The sequence below is a fragment of the Protobothrops mucrosquamatus genome, unplaced genomic scaffold (assembly GCF_001527695.2).
Source record: "Protobothrops mucrosquamatus isolate PMUCROS unplaced genomic scaffold, P.Mucros_1.0 scaffold_57, whole genome shotgun sequence".
NCBI lineage: Eukaryota > Metazoa > Chordata > Lepidosauria > Squamata > Viperidae > Protobothrops > Protobothrops mucrosquamatus.
In genome coordinates, this window is record NW_015386133.1 from 488,699 (window position 1) to 506,618 (window position 17,920).

A 17,920-nucleotide genomic window follows, 5' to 3' on the forward strand; every position below is an offset into this window, starting at 1 on the left:
CAGACATTGTTTACATGAACTTATAACTGAAAAATCCTCTAGGAAATTAATTTAAAATGGGCAGAAAATGGAGCAGCTCATTCAATTGTGAAGTTCTTGGTGCTCCCGTAGTAAACAATAATTATTTTGTATTGGTTTGTATTTGTAAGCTCTAGTTAGATTAACTAATGGGTTCATTTAAGCTTCAGTTGGTGATTATCACTTATTATGCTAAGCTATGGCATGATTACCTATGCTTTATTGAATAAAGTACACTTGTCAAGGTTTGCACAGCATGTGAAGTCAAAGAGGAATCTGTAGCTTAGTGCAGTATAACCCAACCATTAACGACCCTTCTACTTATTGGGCATTCTATTTATTTGCCTAAGGCTGGAGGAATTCTTCAGGAACTGTTAAGACTTAACCACTTCGAAGGCCTTCTAAAGAGGAGTATTTTAGCATCAGGAGTCAAGAAGGCAAAACAAATGCTGGTCACAAAACCAAAAAAGGCAACACAAGCACATTTTCAGAGATCAAAGAAGAATTGAAGGAGTCCAGGTTCAATGAAGATGTAAAAGCTGAATAACAGAACCAAGGCATTGGTTGTCTGTAATGCCAGTTAATTGAAAAGGCAAATATTTAAATTAATACTGAATCTTAAGGCAATCTCCATATTGTATGACTAATGATAATACAGTCCATTAATTTACAAAAGTATCCCTAGAACTGCAAATCATCTAAGTACGCATGGTATTTCTGGGCTTTTGTTCCTCCAGAGGCATTTTTTGAAGATTCAGTTAGGAGGATAAACACATTATGTTCATTAAGATTAGGTTTATATTCACTGCAGTATCTTATCATGGCTTGGCATCCTTTTCCAGTGGGAATACTAAATATATAGATACCTTTTGGATCTGATCCTTTTACTGGTGCATGTAAATTACTCCACTTGCCTTTGTATTTGTCTGCAGCAGCTGACAGCTATGCCCAGCCAATGCAAGGTGTGGGCTGCCTACAGAGGATGGCTTGTGCCATTCTGCAAGCGGGTGCCATTCTCACAATCGCTAGGAAGGCTTCTAGACTAGAAAGGCTAAAAAGCTAGCGAACATGATAGCTAGAAGGAATCAGAGCTAGAAAGAGCCTCCTGGGCCATTCTCGCTATATTTTGGAATGCTCCATCTTCAAATTGTGTCATTTGGAAAAGGAGCCTTCCATGAGAATGGTGCCTGCTTGCAGAATGGTGTGAGGAGGTCTCTATAGGAGGGCCGTGCCTCACATAGGCTGGATGACAGACAGAACCATCTGTCAGCAGCTGCAAAAAACCCCGCAAAGATAAGTGGAGCACTTTATGCATACTGCTGGGCCCTATAACTGGTTGAGGTCTCCCAGGTATGGTGGAAAACAGGCCTGGACCTCTAGGGCCACAGTAGCTTTGCCCTTGCTGCTGGGCCAGGGGAGAGACTGTGGGCAGGTGGAACAGGTGGAGTCCTGCTGTATTCAATTGTAACAGTGGGAAGACTGCTAACTGCCTGAATTTTCATTCCATAACTGCAACGGCCATAACTTTGTGTACAGATTATATGTTCCTTTGCTCAGTACCATTGTAATTTAAACAGTTGCTGAATGAACATTTACTAAGTGAGGACTACCTATAGTTAAGCGAGGATTCTTCGTAAGTAATGCATTGCCATGGCTTTTTATTGGTGTGAAAATGATGTAACGCTTCAGTGCCTCTCATGGAATTTATTGAGTGATCAAAGAGCTCTAGTCCTTACCAATGCTGTTTGCATCTCTCTTTGTACCTTAAAAGTTCTTCTTTTCCTTTGTGGGTCAATTAGGTGTGAAAGTCATTCCTGGCTCACTTTGAAAATAGGTTTCTGTTGTGATTTACTATTTTCTACATTCTGTACATCAGCCTTTCCAATCTGATGCTCTTCTGATACATACAGTCCAGTGTGTCCGATACATAATTTATTAATGGAGACATCATCAACTCACTGAAGTAATATCAAATTACCTTCCTCTTTGAGAGTTTTTTTTCACTCTCTGCTTTTATAAACCCATTTTCTTGTCACCTTATTTTTCTCCCTTCCCTCCCTCATAAGTCTACTTTTAAGGTTTTATAATATTGAATCCATTCTAAGTTTATAAGGTGCTATCATGTTCTGTGTTTATTTTATTGAACACAATTAAGAGTGCTTTAAACCTATAACCTGAAATAAAATTATTTCTAATTATTTGTAAAGGTGGTTCAAAGAGGAGGAATCCTGATCACAGATAGGAAAAAGACTGAATTTTCAACAGTAGATGCTGTTCAAGATCTCAACCGTTTGTTGCAATCAGGAAAGAAGGAGCATGTGTCTAGTGCAGCATTACCTGAAATGGATAAGCAGGTGAGTGAGTTGGGAATGGATGTGTTCCATAAATCAAAAGAGGTGTGTGTCAGTTTTAAAAGGATAACAACTGGCTTCAGTAACATTATATCTTTTGCATCCTTCAAAATTTTCACAATCTCATCAATCATAAACCATAAAACTGATCACGCTTTTGAATTCATATTCATTTTTTTGCAATACGTATATATGAATGCTTAAATTGAAAAATGTTTTCAGAACATTTTTCTAAGCATAACTACTAGTCATTCTCATTCCTCTTGGGTTGCTCAGTGGCTCAGTCTCTTTTTCTCTCCTTTCTCTTTTTCTCTTCATTTCTCCAAATGTATTCTTATTCGTTTATTCATGTCACCTAACTTGAGTACAAGTAGTCCTCATTTAGCAACAGCAGTTGGTTCTGGTGAAAAAGACAACACTGTATGTTGTAGATGACGCCAGAGGAAAAAACAGGAGTCATCTACTACAACACGCAGTGTAATGGTTGCAACAGCCACTATGAAGGAAAACAGGCAGAAGGCTGGCAAAACACATCCATGAACACCAATGATGAAAACTCTTTAATTTCACAACATGGACAGATTTAACCACAATTTCAGTTGGGAATTTGTGACCATCCTAGACCAAGCCAAGTTCAAAAATGCTAGGGAATTTCTAGAAGCTTGGCACACTGACAAATTATAGACACATAGACATAAACAATATCTGCACACTGCAAAGAGACAATAAGCCAAAAAAAGGGAACAGAAAGACCAAAACAACCCCCTTCCCCACACCAGCAATCCGCACCCAGATGAGCATAGATTAATTCTAAGATTAACATCAGATCAGCAGTCAACAAGTAAACAATATCCCAATCAAGAAACTGCCAAACAAGCTAACAGGAAACATTGCAAGAAGCTCCAAAACCACCCTCACCAACATTGACAGGACAAGCCACTAGTGCAGGGGTAGGCAACCTTGGCTCTTTTATGACTTGTGGACTTCAACTCCCAGAATTCCTGAGCCAGCCATGCTGGCTCAGGAATTCTGGGAGTTGAAGTCCACGAGTCATAAAAGAGCCAAGGTTGCCTACCCCTGCACTAGAGTATAACCTGAGAGCAAACCCCACTGCCTTTTATCACTGATGATGTACCTAGTTTGGATGATGAAATGTTTGCAAGAAGACAACCAAGCTCAGAGAGCACCAAGGACCCCTGGCTACATGTATTTCTTTTTCTCTTGGATGGCATTGATAATATATGTTACATTTCAGTGAATGGAATGGAAAATTTTATAAATCTTGATCAGTGAAGTGTTGGTTAAATTTCTATAAGGTATGAATCATAAACAAGCAGTTCACTTCGTAGATAAAGTGTGTGTTCATTTTAGAATTGTAGTCTACAAGTGAAGGGAAGAATGCCTCTTTTGGGAGAATTAATAAATGCTCAAATATGCCTGTCTTTCTCTCTAGGCAGGAACATGAAGTTTGCTCCTTAAACAGCATTCATAACCATCAATCTAAATGAAAAGTTCTGAACTAATGAAATATTGCAATAAGGCTTTCCCCCAAGCCTTTCCAAAATTTTACAGCTTGCTATTTGAATGAGTATAGCAGTTCTTTTTGGCAGCTCTGATGTTAATACCTAACTGCCACTTGGAGCCATTTTAACATAAGAGCTTGAGAACGAACTGGTTTAACCTGATGATGCTGGAGAAATCATTTTCTTGGAGAAGGAGTATATAAAGTTGAATTCTGTGTAAGAATGTCAGAGAAATTACTTCAGGCAAGTTCTTACTGTTTGCTGTAGTTTTAAAATGATGCATAACTACTCTTTATTGCTATTAGATTTATTAGAAGTTTCTAAATAGAGGTAGTAATGGCAAAGCAGCCACACAGTTTCACATAGAATGATATTCATGTGTTTTAACATTTAACCTTCCCCAATTAGGTATTCTTCAGTTGTGCTGGTGCAGGACTCCCACCATTTTGAGCTAGTAGAAACTGTCCATGCTATCTGTCAATAATGGGAATTATACCACAACAAATTAGGGATCATGGAAACCTGCCCTTGAAAATATTCATCTCTGTTTTGTAGATGAAATACAAAAGCAATCCTTGTTGAATGCCATGGAAACTATTTCTCCCTTTATAGAAAATTCTTCCCTCTTGATAGAGTAATATTTGATAATAGTTGTATGATATTTGTCTGATCCTCTTCTGTTATTTCCCTTAACTTTTTCAAAAACCTCTAGAGAAACACTTGCAAACTATACGTCTTTGGCAATAATTTAATTTTGAAAAACTGCTGTTCAAGAACAAACTCTCTATTGTCCACATTGCATTCAAATTTAGTCTCACCAATGCCCCATGACCAGTTGTCAGGCTGACTACTTATGTGATTACACTTCTGTTGGACTTTTATTCTCCAGGTTGCCATCTCTTCTCTATCTGTTGTGATTAAATACTTAGAGCTCTTAAACGATGAGTCTAACTTTGGACAATTTGAACTTACCACGTTTGACCTTAATCAGTATATGACCCTGGATCATGCTGCTGTCAGAGCCCTTAACCTTTTTCAGGTAAGATGTTCTAAGTAGAACTTGCCCTTATATCTGATTTCTATCACTACATTAAGGAATTTATGAAATCTGTGAAGTATTTATTGATATAGTTATTAAGAATATTAAAGGATCATAGTAACTTCCTTAGAGTTCTTAGATAGTTTCCCATTCAAGATGTATAAAAATTAGCTTGATTTTTATATGTCTGAGCCAAATGGATTTATACTGCCACTTCTAGCGCTGATGTTCTTGTCAACACTGATGATGTGGAGAACAGCAACCCTGCTGTATGCTTTTCTCATATTATTTATTACATGGGAAAGTACATTTGTTGGATTTTTCCATTGTGCTGTTGGGTAGAAATATCCTTTCGCTCACTTGGACATCTAAATTCTGTTAACAAATAGTCTTATTTCTGTAAAAAAAGACTATAGATGAGGCTTACTTTAGCTTCATCCATCCATCCGTTTCTAGATTATATAGAAAAATATGATAAGGGAGCCTCTACCTGTAAAGGGAAAGTATCAAGTCAGAGATCTGAGTTGACATCGTACTCTGGTAGTCAGAATTCTGAAAAATTCCCCAAGGCCTAAAGGGACCAGCAGGATGTCCTGTGGTGGTGGGGAGATAGGCAGGGGGCTGCTACAGTGTCCATGAGGTTGCCAAGTTCCCGAATTTTGTTTACATGATTGTGGGGGTGCTGTGCCAATTGTAACTTTGAGACCAGGTCATAAGTAGCTTTTTGAGGGTCTGTGGTAACTTCAAATGGTCACTATGTGACCGCTTGTAAGTTGAGGACTACCTGAACTTACCTTCAGTTAAGCAGAGGCTAATGATAGAAGTCAGTCATGAAATTGTCAGATATGTTTTAGAGTCATATTGACCTTGGAATATACACCTCTGGGAAGCCTAATGTTTATTTCAAAGCTTTAAGTGATTTTGTTCATGTAAATAATATATTATTTTTTAACTTCCATTAAGGTGGCTTCTGATTTTTCTTTTTAAAATGGATATAGTATATTTGTTCAATAAACATGGAAAGTAAAGTTTTACCCTTTGTCTTTTCCCCTCCTAGAATCCTATATTTAATCCATGTTCTGTTTATCCTTGTGATGTCTTTAATGGGTAGGCTACAATTTATGAAATTGTTGATAAATTTAATTTGTTTACTGTACTTAAAAGAAAAGATATTGAAATACAAAATATATAACATTATCTTCTGTTACCATTCTTCTTATTTTTCTGAACAATTTAAACTGAGCTTAGAAAAATCCAATTTAGAATATTCCATTAGACACTTCTGTTCTGTTGTTTTGCCTTGAAATAAGTCCAAACGTCTAAGATTTTCAGACATACGAGATAGTAGAATCTTAAAACAAATTTATTCTCTCCTTTTTTATGATATGGCCAGAGAAGCACTTGTTTTTAATTCTTTCTAATCTGAATAATAAACCACTTTAAAACAGCAGAGAGAGAAAAATCAGTTAAGGCAGAACTATGGGACATAGATTGCTTTGTTCTAAGATCAGAATGTGAGTTTGAAACATTTTGTAGGAATGTAGGAATGAAGGAAGTTTCATTTTATTAATTGATGAACAAATCCTAGGACAAACCATGGTGCCTTGTTCTTTTTCATACAAGATCTTGAAGAACTGAAGAAAATGATGGTAGAAGAAAAGGAAAAGGGAAAAATGAGGCGCGGTGTTATGGCTAGAGATTTGAATTAAAACTGCAGACTGTCTATAAGAGATTGCAAAGAGAATTAATTGGTAGCTAGTGTGTGTTAAGGAATCAGATTTCACATGTAGCATCTTGGAACAAAGAAGCAATGCTTTGATCATCATTTCTGAAAACATGAAGACTAGCAATAACTCAGCTTCCTCTCTTCCTTTAGTTTGAAGTAAAGACTTTTTTGTTTTTTATGACACGAAAATGCCTTCTCTTTGTCTCCTCAGAATGCTTCAGAATTTGCCCAAGCTTGTGTAAGTAACCGACCTAACAATTTATTTACGTCTTGTGGAGTTCCTGTTTCCGATCACTTAGTCACCTAGTTTGTTGGTAACTACCTATTCTTGTTTTATCTTCTTTCCATCATTTATTTATTACGTAAAGAAGAGTCACGATTTAACGAACACGACCGATGTTTAAGACCCTTTCGACAAGACCTTTTACGTAATTGGAGTCATAACTTTTAGCCATTTAATGTTTGTGCTTCAAATCACAGTCATAAAATATGCATTGTATAGTACTTGGAGGAGACATATACTTAAATTCTGCAGCATTTGCATTTTGAATAATTCGGTGATAGGGCTGGAGTGTTAATGAGGACATTTGTCAGGGTCCAAGAACCAAGAAAGACATGGGAAAGTTACTAAAGAGCAGTTTCCTTCATTGTCCCTCATCTGTAGACAGAAGTCTTGCCAAATTAAAGGAACTATTTGCATCATTATAGATACACTCTGGGAATAGTTGGGGAGGAGCCTTCTTAACTCTTCCTCCTGACCAAACTTTCTATGTTTCATTGCCTCTTTGCCTTCCTGGGAATTCATATTACATTCCACCGCATCTTTTTGTGGAGAAGTGGCTCTTACATAGTGGTCCAGCAAAACAAAGTTTTGCCTTCTCTTTCCCTTTGCTTGGAAGCAGGTTAGTTGACAAAGATAAGATGTATGTTAACAGGACAGAGTAGATGGTATTTACTTGAGGTCTTAGTTTTCTCTATATTTACTGGTTATCATGTCATAAGTTATGATAGAAATAAATTGGAACAAGGCCTTTCACTGAATTGTTGAAGAAATATAGATGTTTGAGGTACTTCTTGATTATGAAAAAAGAAACTAGTCCAAGGTGCTCTCACTCTTGAAAATCTTGAAATGACACAAGACTAGGCAATGTCTTAATTAAAACAATAACTATTTAATTTTGGTGTTCTACAGCAGTTTTCTGATATCTTGAATAAAACACTACAATTTGCTGTCTTTTATGATGGTGAAGATATTTCTAGTATTAAATCCATATTTTAAGACTAAGAATCTCATTATTTAGACATTACCAGTAATACATCTGATTTAAATAAAACACAAATACCATCAAATTGAGATTGGGTCCCCACAGTTTGACGGCCGGGCACCCGGCCTACGCAGTACGGTTTTGGCGTGGGTGGGGTAACGGCCGTCACCTTTTTTTCAACACTATGCAGCGCTGTGTAGTGCACTGTAACGCTCAAACTGTGGGGACGAGATTGGGTAACGCTTTTAGAGTACAAAGTACGTTGGAGTCATTGAGTTTTAAAAGCAGTTAATAGTCTGGATTCAAGCCCTTATATAGTCAGCTAGTTTTACTATTATATGGTATATATTATATCATTACTAGGAACTCAGTTCTTTGTTACAGTTAAAAAAATGAAATGACTCTTTATAGTAAGAAACTGAACATTACATTGAGGATGATAATTAGGAAAACAGGAATAACAAGAGTTAACCTATTTATGTGACTATGTGCATGGGTGGAATGTGTGTGTATTTGATTTACAAACCCAATCTTAAAATTGACTATTTGAATTAATTCAAAGCTATGTCATTATTTATGGGAACGAAAATCAGTTTGATAATAGCAATCAGTGCCTTTGCTTTATATGAAAACCCAAAATAGTCTTATGTATTGACATATATTGTGTGATTCTAGCTTGGGAGAAGGGATAAAAAAATTCCTAACCATATTCTGAAAGTATCATTCCTGAAATTATGCCTGATTGATCTAGCTGCTGATACTGACCTGCTTTTATTATTGCTTTGATAGCATTTTATTATGTTTTGTGCTCATTTGCTAATCTTGCATTGCATTTTTAATGAAGAGTGTTGCTTTGAGGTGCCAGGCCAGGTCTGTGAAAGAGAATAGTTTAATTAAGTAAGTATGAAAGAATTGATGTTATGCTGTTTGCTTGCTCCTAGCTAATTTCATTAAGAATGTAGCTTAGCCTATAATTCTTTGAGCAAGAATGTGGAGATCCATATGGAAGTTCTGTTTTGTTTCATAGTAGGAAATCTAATCTTACTTTCTGGTTTCAAAAAGGCTGTTAAGTTTTATTGAAACTAAAATATTTTTAAAAGTAATAGTAGATAAACAATGAAGAGCCAATGAAAACTTTAAATTTAAGCAATCAGACCAAAGCCTTAATGAAATCTTACCACAGGATAACTCTGGGCAACTTACAATCATTCACAAATGCAGATGCAGATATATATATATACACACACACACACACATATACACACATAAATAAGTTAAAACCAACCATTAAAATCCAATTATAGGTGGGGAGGATGGGGGTAGGGTGGGGGAAGTGGGATCAGCTGTTACTTAATCAACTACTCCACTATGCTGCTCCTCCATTGGGGTCCCAAGCTAACTGGCTGAGCCAGGTCTTGCAGGCCTTACAAAAGGATAGGATTGGGGTCAACCTCACATTGGGGCCAAGATGTTCCAGAGGGCAGGTACAACAGCAGAGAAAGCCCTTCTCCTGGACCCCACCTGCTGGGATAATCAGGCCAATGGGGCTCACAGCATACCCCCTCTGCCGGCACAGGTGGGACAAGCCAATTCCCAATGGGATAAGACGGTCCTTCAAGTAGCCTGCACCCGTGCCATGAATAACTTAAAAGGTGATTACCAACAACTTGAAGTGCATACAGAAGCAAACTATCAGCCAATGCAGCTTGCAGAGAAGTGGTGCTATATGGGCCATTCTTTGAGCCCCAAGAACTGCCCATGCCACCGCACCAGCTGTATCTTCCCAACGCTCTTCAAGGGTAGCCCCATGTAGGGCCCATTAAAATGTCCAATCTGATCCAGGAAAGGCCGCAACTGGCGCACAACCGAAAGTTGTGCAAAGGCTCTCCTAGCTGTGACTGCCACCTGCTCTTTGAGCAGGAGTCGTGAGTCCAGGAGAACCCCCAAGTTGTGGACCAGATCTATCTGAGGTAGTGCCACCCCATCAAGAGTCAGAGATGACAAAGTCACGGATCACAGAGCCTTATGTACCCAAAGCCATTTGGTCTTGCCAGAGTTCAGTCAAAGCCTATTATCCCCCATCCAGAGACGCTCACAGCCTCCAAGCACCACGAGAGGGTGGCCATGGTCACCAAGAGTGGAAATATATAGTTTGGTTTCATCAGCATACTGCAGATACCTCAAACCATGGTGGCAGATGATCTCATTCAGCGGTTTCATATAGATGTTGAAAAGGAGTACTTTAAAGACGGATTTAAACCAAGGATTGCTAAACTTTTTACTATCATACCTCACATCACACTTACACATTACTATAGCCCTAATGTACAACCTCTGCTAAAATCCAAACACCAAAATGTATACAAATAAACAATGAAAACAATACAATGAAACTTTGGGAAAGGTGGATTTATTGTAATACAGGTAGCCCTTGAGTTGCGACTATAATGGAGCAACTCGTTAGGGTTGGAAGTCAAAACAACATTAAACTGCCTCAAGAAACGACCAACCATCCTTGCTTTCCCCAGTGCATTTGTTACATGAATACATGGGTCGTTAAATAGAGCTCAGGGGTGGGGAAAATCCTGGGGGGCCTAGCACAGGCACAGTCCCTCCTCCTTCAAGCCGCTCAAGGCTTTCCTTACCCCGAGATACCCCGTGCTCCGCTTCCTACCCCTTGGGTGCCTTGCATGCTGGCCCACCGCACAGTTGACTGTCTTGCCAGCAAGAAACAACGGGGAAGGAAAATGCTGGGAGTGCCTGCCTTTCCTAATTCTCCCCTGCCCTTTCTACCGCCACAGTGCCCTGCCTTTCTGGGGCACAAAAAGGACTGATTACCTAGTCTCTCAGTTTTCTGGCTGATCGGCTAGCTGTCTGGAGGCTGCAAAGTTCTCTTCCTTATCCCTATCAAGACTTTGGGAAGCCGACTCCTGTATAAAAGATGGCAGCTTCAGGACAAGCTTCCCAGAACCTTTCCCTTGCTTAGCCCCCTCCCCCAGAAAGCCTCATTTCCTCAATAAATAAAAGCTGGGAGAGAGAGACTTGTTGACCCCCCCCCGCCCCAATTAGGTGCTAAACTAAACTCTGCTTGTGCTCTCCAATCTCTATCCTTTATAAAATCATATCTTGACTCCAAGTTGAAGAGTAGAGGAGCAAAGCAAGCACGGAAAGAAAATCTTTTTCCCTTGAACTGGAGGGGAAAAAAATCATCTCCAAAAGTTAACAAACTAGAGACTTTAAGGACTCTGGGTCTTTGCAGGCTTTAGCTGTTTATCTGACTGCCTATAGCAGTGTTGGCGAACCTATGGCACGGGTGCCAGAGGCGGCACTCAGAGCCCTCTCTGTGGGCATGCGCGCCGTCGCGGCCAGTCCTAGGCCTTCAGCTGGGTTTTATAAAACCTTTTTGCTTTAGGCCTCCGCCGCCATGTGCAAAAAAAAAAAAGGTTCAATCAGTCAATTTCAACTTCTCGCGGGGAAAAAAAAGATCTTGCAAAGTTGGAATTGATTGATTGAACTTTTTAGTCCCACCCAGTCTGTCGTTACCACTGCAGCCACGCCCACCCAATTGGCCACACCCACTTGGCCACGCCCGCCCAACGGGCCACACCCGCCCGGCACTCGACGATGCATAAGTGGGTTTTGGGTTGCAGTTTGGGCACTCGGTCTCTAAAAGGTTCGCCATCACTGGCCTATAGAGTCAGTCTACAGTCTCCAGGGGTAGTCAACCTTGGCTCTTTTATGACTCGTGGACTTCAACTCCCAGAATTCCTGAGCCACAGCTGGCTCAGGAATTCTGGGAGTTGAAGTCCATGAGTCATAAAAGAGCCAAGGTTGACTACCCCTGGGCTAGCCTTTAAGTCCTAAGTGCGTCCTTATGTTCTCTTTTATCAGTATATCTTTGCGTTCATTTTCTTCTATTTTACCCATCCTTTGCATCTTTCTTGATTTTGTGTAATTTTCCTATCCCTATTTGATTATTATCTTAAGTTTATTTGAGTATTCATCTTTAAGTCCTTCGTGCTCTGGAAGTCAATATTTAGCTGGACACATCTGTTTCTTTTTCTCTTTCCTTCTGTCATTTTCACTGTATCAGTAGATACGTCACTTTTGTTTTCTGCATTTTAGGATATTTTTGCTTGATGTTTGATACTGAGCCATATTTTTGCAAGAGTTCATGATCTAAGTCAGAGTTAGCACAAAGTCCTGTTTTTGATTCTTGAATATAGCGTCTCCATTTATGTTTAAAGAAAATTTTGCTGTTGTCCATCTATTGATATCCATGTATAGAGTTGATTTTTAATTGTTGGAAGAAAGTTTTTGCTGTAAAGTTTTCTTTTTTTAGTAGAATTCTACCAGTCTATTTTCTACTTTAAAAGTAAAAAACTGGATTTTGCTTGGAAATGAACAATTATGGCTATTGTAAGGAAATAACGTGGGGTAATATTTTATACATATTTTAATAGATATAAGCAGGTATGATATTTAAGGAAAAGTCCAATAGTTCTGATTTTTAATATAGCAAGTTTGGCCTATTTTTTATGTTTACAGTAACTATACTACAATATCTATGGAGAGTTTCAATCATCTGGGTCATGGTTGTCCCAAAGGTGGGTTTTTTTTTCCAAAAGGCAACTAGATTACAGTAGTTCTTAATATGGAAGGAAAGGCATTTGTTTCCTTCCCCTCATAAAAACAAAACTGATGGAAGGAAGATGGAAAGGTATAGAATTATTGTGCTAAAAACTAAAAGTTCATGTTCTAAAGATACTTTCCTTTAAAATATACCAATATGGCTTAAAGCTCTGCATGTGGGCTTAAAAGAAGACCTTATGTGGGAAGTTTATGAATATCTTTTAAATCCTAAGAAAAATATTACACTAAGATTTGTTTAAAGCATATATTTGATTGCTTGTGTTTAAAGAGGTTGGTTTACTCCAGAATCTGATAAGAAAAAGTTTATAATGTAGAATTGATTGATCCAGGAACTTAATTCCATCTGTGCATTGCAAATATTTTAGGAAGCTATCACAACTTGATGCTGCTTCCTTTAAAAACATACTGAATAGTCAAACTATAAATCATAATATACAATGAGAATACCTAAGAATATCAAAAAAAGTCAACATGTGCTTCAATGATTATAGAAAGGCCTTTAATTGTGTAATCATATCAAACTGTGGACTGTACTTTGAAAAATGGGAACCTCAAAATATCTCATTGCTCTCATTCTAACAAAAAAAAAAAAACTATATACAGGTCAGGAAACCTCAGTACAGACAACATGTAAAACTGACTGATTACAGGTTTGCACAAAACTACAGCTAAGCTGATTACTCATCCCTTATTTATTCGAGCTACATACTGAATAAATATTAAAGAAGCTGGATTGGAAGAAGATGATCACGGTTTTAAAACTGGAGGAAGAAACATCAATAACATATGCTGTGTTCATGACACTATTCTAATAGTTGAAAATGCAAAGGATCTGCAAAGTCTAAAAGACTCAAAATCTAGGAGTATAGTGAAAAAAATGGGACTAATATTTTTATCTATAAAAAAACCCTAAGTAATGACAAGAGTACAACAACCAGTCTTGTGAAAATGAAAATATAATGAAAATATAGAAGTGGTAAATAGCTTCTGCCTTGTAGAATCAACTTTCAATAGCAAAAGAACAAGCAGTCAAGAAATATGCCACACTTGGTAGAGCAGCCATGGCCTTGTTGGAAGAAATATTTGGATACCATGATATGTCTCCACCTACAAAGATCAGTGAAAGCATGGTATTCTGTGTGATATTTTGCTGCTGCTGCTGCTGCCGCCACCGCTAATAATAATAATAATAATAATAATAATAATAATAATAATAATAATAATAATAATAATAATAATAATAATAATAATAATAATAATAATTAATAATAATAATAATAATAATAATAATAATAATAATAATAATAAGGAGGAGGAGGAGGAGGAGGAGGGGACCTTGGAGATCATCTAGTCCAACCCCCTGCTCATGCAGGAAACCCTATATCATTTCAGACACATGGCTGTCTATTCTCTTCTTAAAAACTTCCAGTGTTGGAGCATTTACCGCTTCTGGAGGCACTGGAAGTTTCTCCTTAGTTCTAGGTTGCTTCTCTCCTTGATTAGTTTCCATCCATTGCTTCTTGTCCTGTCTTCAGGCGCTTTGGAGAATAGCTTGACTCCCTCTTCTTTGTGGCAGCCCCTGAGATATTGGAACACTGCTGTCATGTCACCCCTAATCTTCTCTTCATTAAACAAGACATACCCAATTCCAGCAATCGTTCCTTATATGTTTTAGCATCCAGTCATCTAATCATCTTTGTTGCTTGTCTCTGTACTCTTTCTAGAGTTTCAACATCTTTTTTACATTGTGGTGACCAAAACTGGATGCAGTATTCCAAGTGTGGCCTTACCAAGGCATTGTAAAATGGTATTAATACTTCACGTGATCTTGATTCTATCCCTCTGTTAATGCAGCCTAACACTGTGTTGGGTTTTTTGACAGCTGCAGTACACTGCTGGCTCACACTGTTCAGTCACTAATCTGGAACACCCATGTTGTTTAGTAGCTAAGTTGTGTCCGACTCTTTATGACCCATGGACCATAGCATACCAGGCCCTTTGTCCTCCTTTGTCTCCCTGAGTCTGCCCAAACTCATGCCCACTGAGTAGATGACATTATCTAACCATTTCATCCTCTGCTATCCCCTTTGGCCTTCAATCTTTCCCAATATCAGGATTTTTTTTTCCAATGACTCCTCTCTTCTCATTTGGTGGCCAGAGTTTCAGCTTCAGTAATTCTGTGTGATGCTCTATCTATGGAAACTAAAGTTGGACTTTAAAGAAGCAGGATAGCAAAAGTGTCGTTGCCCTTGTTGAGTTATATGTATTTAAAAAGGCAGGATAAAACTCTAATAATAATAATTATTATTAAACAAGTAAATTTAAATTTAAAATAAATAGTAATAATTTAATAATAATTTAAGTCTATAGCAGATAACATTTGGAAGAGGCTCAGACAGATACTTCTCTAATTTACTAACTAATAATTAGCAGTAGTAGATATACTGTAATCAGATATGCAAGATTTTTTATTATGGTCAATCTGAATAACCTTGTGAAATTGATTTCTTGATCTGGTCTATCTAGTAGGGCTGACATTTGTGGTCATACGTGTTAAGAAATTTGCTGGTTTTTAGATGCCAAGCTAAAGCCTGAGAATTCAAGGGGGCTTTTATTCTCACATTATATCTAGAAAAATAGATTGCTGTTGACTGAAATTTAAGTAAACATTCTGTTAATTTGGCTTGCTTGATGTGTTTTTGTTTTATTTAGTACATTTCATCAGCTGCTATGGGAATTGTAAATTAAAGATGGTTGTTAAATATATAAATGAATAAGTAAATATAACATTAGTCTTTCTAGAGTGCACCACTTCTGAATACTGAGAGGGCTCCTTTGTCAAGTGTACTGTGCAGACTAGAAAACTAAGTGTTTATAGTAATTAATTGAAAAAGCTTCCCCCAATATATTTTGTAAAACTTCTGCTGCTTCTCATTTTTATCACAGTGAATGCTAAAAAAATAGTTCATTGGGCGACTGAATTCTGGTGCCCATATCTCAAGTTTGATTATTATAATTCATTAAAGTAAGATTATGGACAATATAACATTTTTATATTTCTTGCAGCAATTAATTTTAATGTAAAATATGTAATTTCTAACTAGCATTAAACTGCCAATGCCAGCCCACTAAATATGCCCCTTAAAATGAATGTAAAATTGAATAATTCTGCCTAAGGCGTCTTTAATACATAACCAACAGACCAGTTATGTGATTTCTCTCTTTGTGTTTACCTAAACAGCAAAACAACTTAGATGCTTAGAAACAGAATAGAGGTTAGGGCCCCTCTTCATTGTTTTACTCCCGGCCAAATCAGTTTTTCTATAGCATTTGGCATACCTTTGCCTTTAAGTAGTAACTGCCCACTAAAATGGAGTACTTTGCTTCAGTATTACTTACACCAGACATATCAAACTCGCGATGTCACGTGACGTCGTGTGACGTATCGGAACTTTTTCCCCATTGCCGGCAATGGGGTGGGCACGGTTTCCTCGTGACGCGTCTGGCCTGCGGGCTGGCAGTTTGACACCCCTGGCTTACACTCTCAGGCATCAACATATGGTAAATGCTGTCCTTGGCCTTGAGTGGTATGTGGGAAGTCCTTCTCCAGAAGGAAGGTGGGGCCTGGATGAAATATTTCATTTGCTGTTCATCTAGTGACATGGAGTATAATTATTACAATTATCTTCCCCACTCATATTTTAAGAGTTTTTCTTATCATAGGCAACTGTTAGATACTCCAGTTCATGGAATTTTCTTTCTTTCTCAAATTTGAAGATATCTACGGGGCTTGATACTATTTCCTTATTATAGCAGTTATAACTGTTATTTTGCACTGGAACTAACAGGAAAGAATAACTAAAGCTCTTTTTTATGAATTTGATGGTATTTTACCTTTTTGCAACCAATTAGATCTGCTTATATGTTATGAGATCAATTGATTTTATAATTACAATGCTAATAAGCCATTGCAGGCAAGTTGGCAAGACAGTTTTGTGACCTTAATTGCACATATGTTAGAGCATTGGTGATGTAAATGGGATATGTTGCTGTCCTTTCTTAACAGAATGAATCCACATTTTGAATTTGGATTTCAAATTGTCTTGGTGTTAGAAATGCATTAAAATTTTGGTTGCTTTAGAGAAAAAAATTAATTGCAGCCTTTCAGTTTTTAGTAATTCTGGTACTCAGATCTTTTAACTGAAAGAACAGTTGTAAGAAATCAAAGCTACAGTATGTTCCTAAGCAGGTTCAGGAAATTCTATAAGACAGGTTTTGATTGTTCTGATTAATTGAGCTATATATGTACATTCTTATAATCAGCTTTTTAATGAGGCCTGCTCGTTAAGAAATGTTCTGTACTGGTCTTGTTACACAAATAATACAGATTAAGGTTTCAGTTATTGGAGGAGCTTGTTAAAATGAATACTGAACCAATGTATTTTCTTTGTTGTAATAAAAAAATGAATATGATATTCCCCATGGCTGTAGCTTCAGTGTTTAATACTTGGCAGTATTGTATTGCATCTTAAATTGAACTAAAAAAATGGCACTCGGAAATCTATGGGACAATTTCCTACTTTCCTAGGTCACTGCTGATAACAAAGTTGCTGTGTTTTTGCAAAAGGTGTTTAGTAATAGTAGTAGTAGTAGTAGTAGTAGTAGTAGTAGTAGTAGTAGTAGTAATAATAATAATAGTAATAATAATAATAATAATAATAATAATAATAATAATAAGTTGGAAGGGACCTTGGCTGTCCAGTCTCTTCTTAAAAATTTCCAGTGTTGGAGCATTCACTGCTTCTGGAGGCAGGTTGTTCCATTGGTTAATTGTTCTAACCATCAGGAAGTTTCTCCTTAGTTCTAGGTTGCTTCTCTCCTTGATTAGTTTCCACCCGTTGCTTCTTGTCCTGCCTTCAGGCGCCTTGGAAAATAGCTTGACACCCTCTTCTTTGTGGCAGCCCCTGAGATATTGGAACGCTGCTATCATGTCCCCCCTCATCCTTCTCTTCATTAAACTAGACATACCCAATTCCAGCAACCGTTCCTTATATGCTTTAGTCTCCAGTCCCCTAATCATCTTTGTTGCTTTTCTCTGTACTCTTTCTAGAGTCTCAACATCTTTTTTACATCGTGGTGACCAAAACTGGATACAGACCGGCTTCAGCATATCATTGCTGAATGACTTGTAATCAGAACTCTGATTAGTTCTATCCTTATGGATGCTATGGAATGTCATTGCCAAAAAATATGGTGGCATCAGACATTGAGGATTCTGAACTAAATTAGATTGATTTGGACAAATTATGGAAATGTTCAAATTGAGTTGTCATTATCATCATCAG

At 37.6% G+C, this 17,920-nt stretch overlaps 1 protein-coding gene across 1 annotated transcript in view; it reads left to right on the top strand.

Annotated features, from left to right (window-relative positions):
• Nucleotides 1-17,920, top strand: part of MSH2 (mutS homolog 2) — an 83,707-nt gene that overhangs the window by 13,160 nt on the left and 52,627 nt on the right. Inside the window, exons 7-9 of the mRNA XM_015812066.1 lie at nucleotides 2,226-2,372; nucleotides 4,782-4,931; nucleotides 6,869-6,895. Of these exons, the coding sequence (XP_015667552.1) occupies nucleotides 2,226-2,372; nucleotides 4,782-4,931; nucleotides 6,869-6,895 (324 nt within the window). The remainder of the gene's footprint in view (nucleotides 1-2,225; nucleotides 2,373-4,781; nucleotides 4,932-6,868; nucleotides 6,896-17,920) is intronic.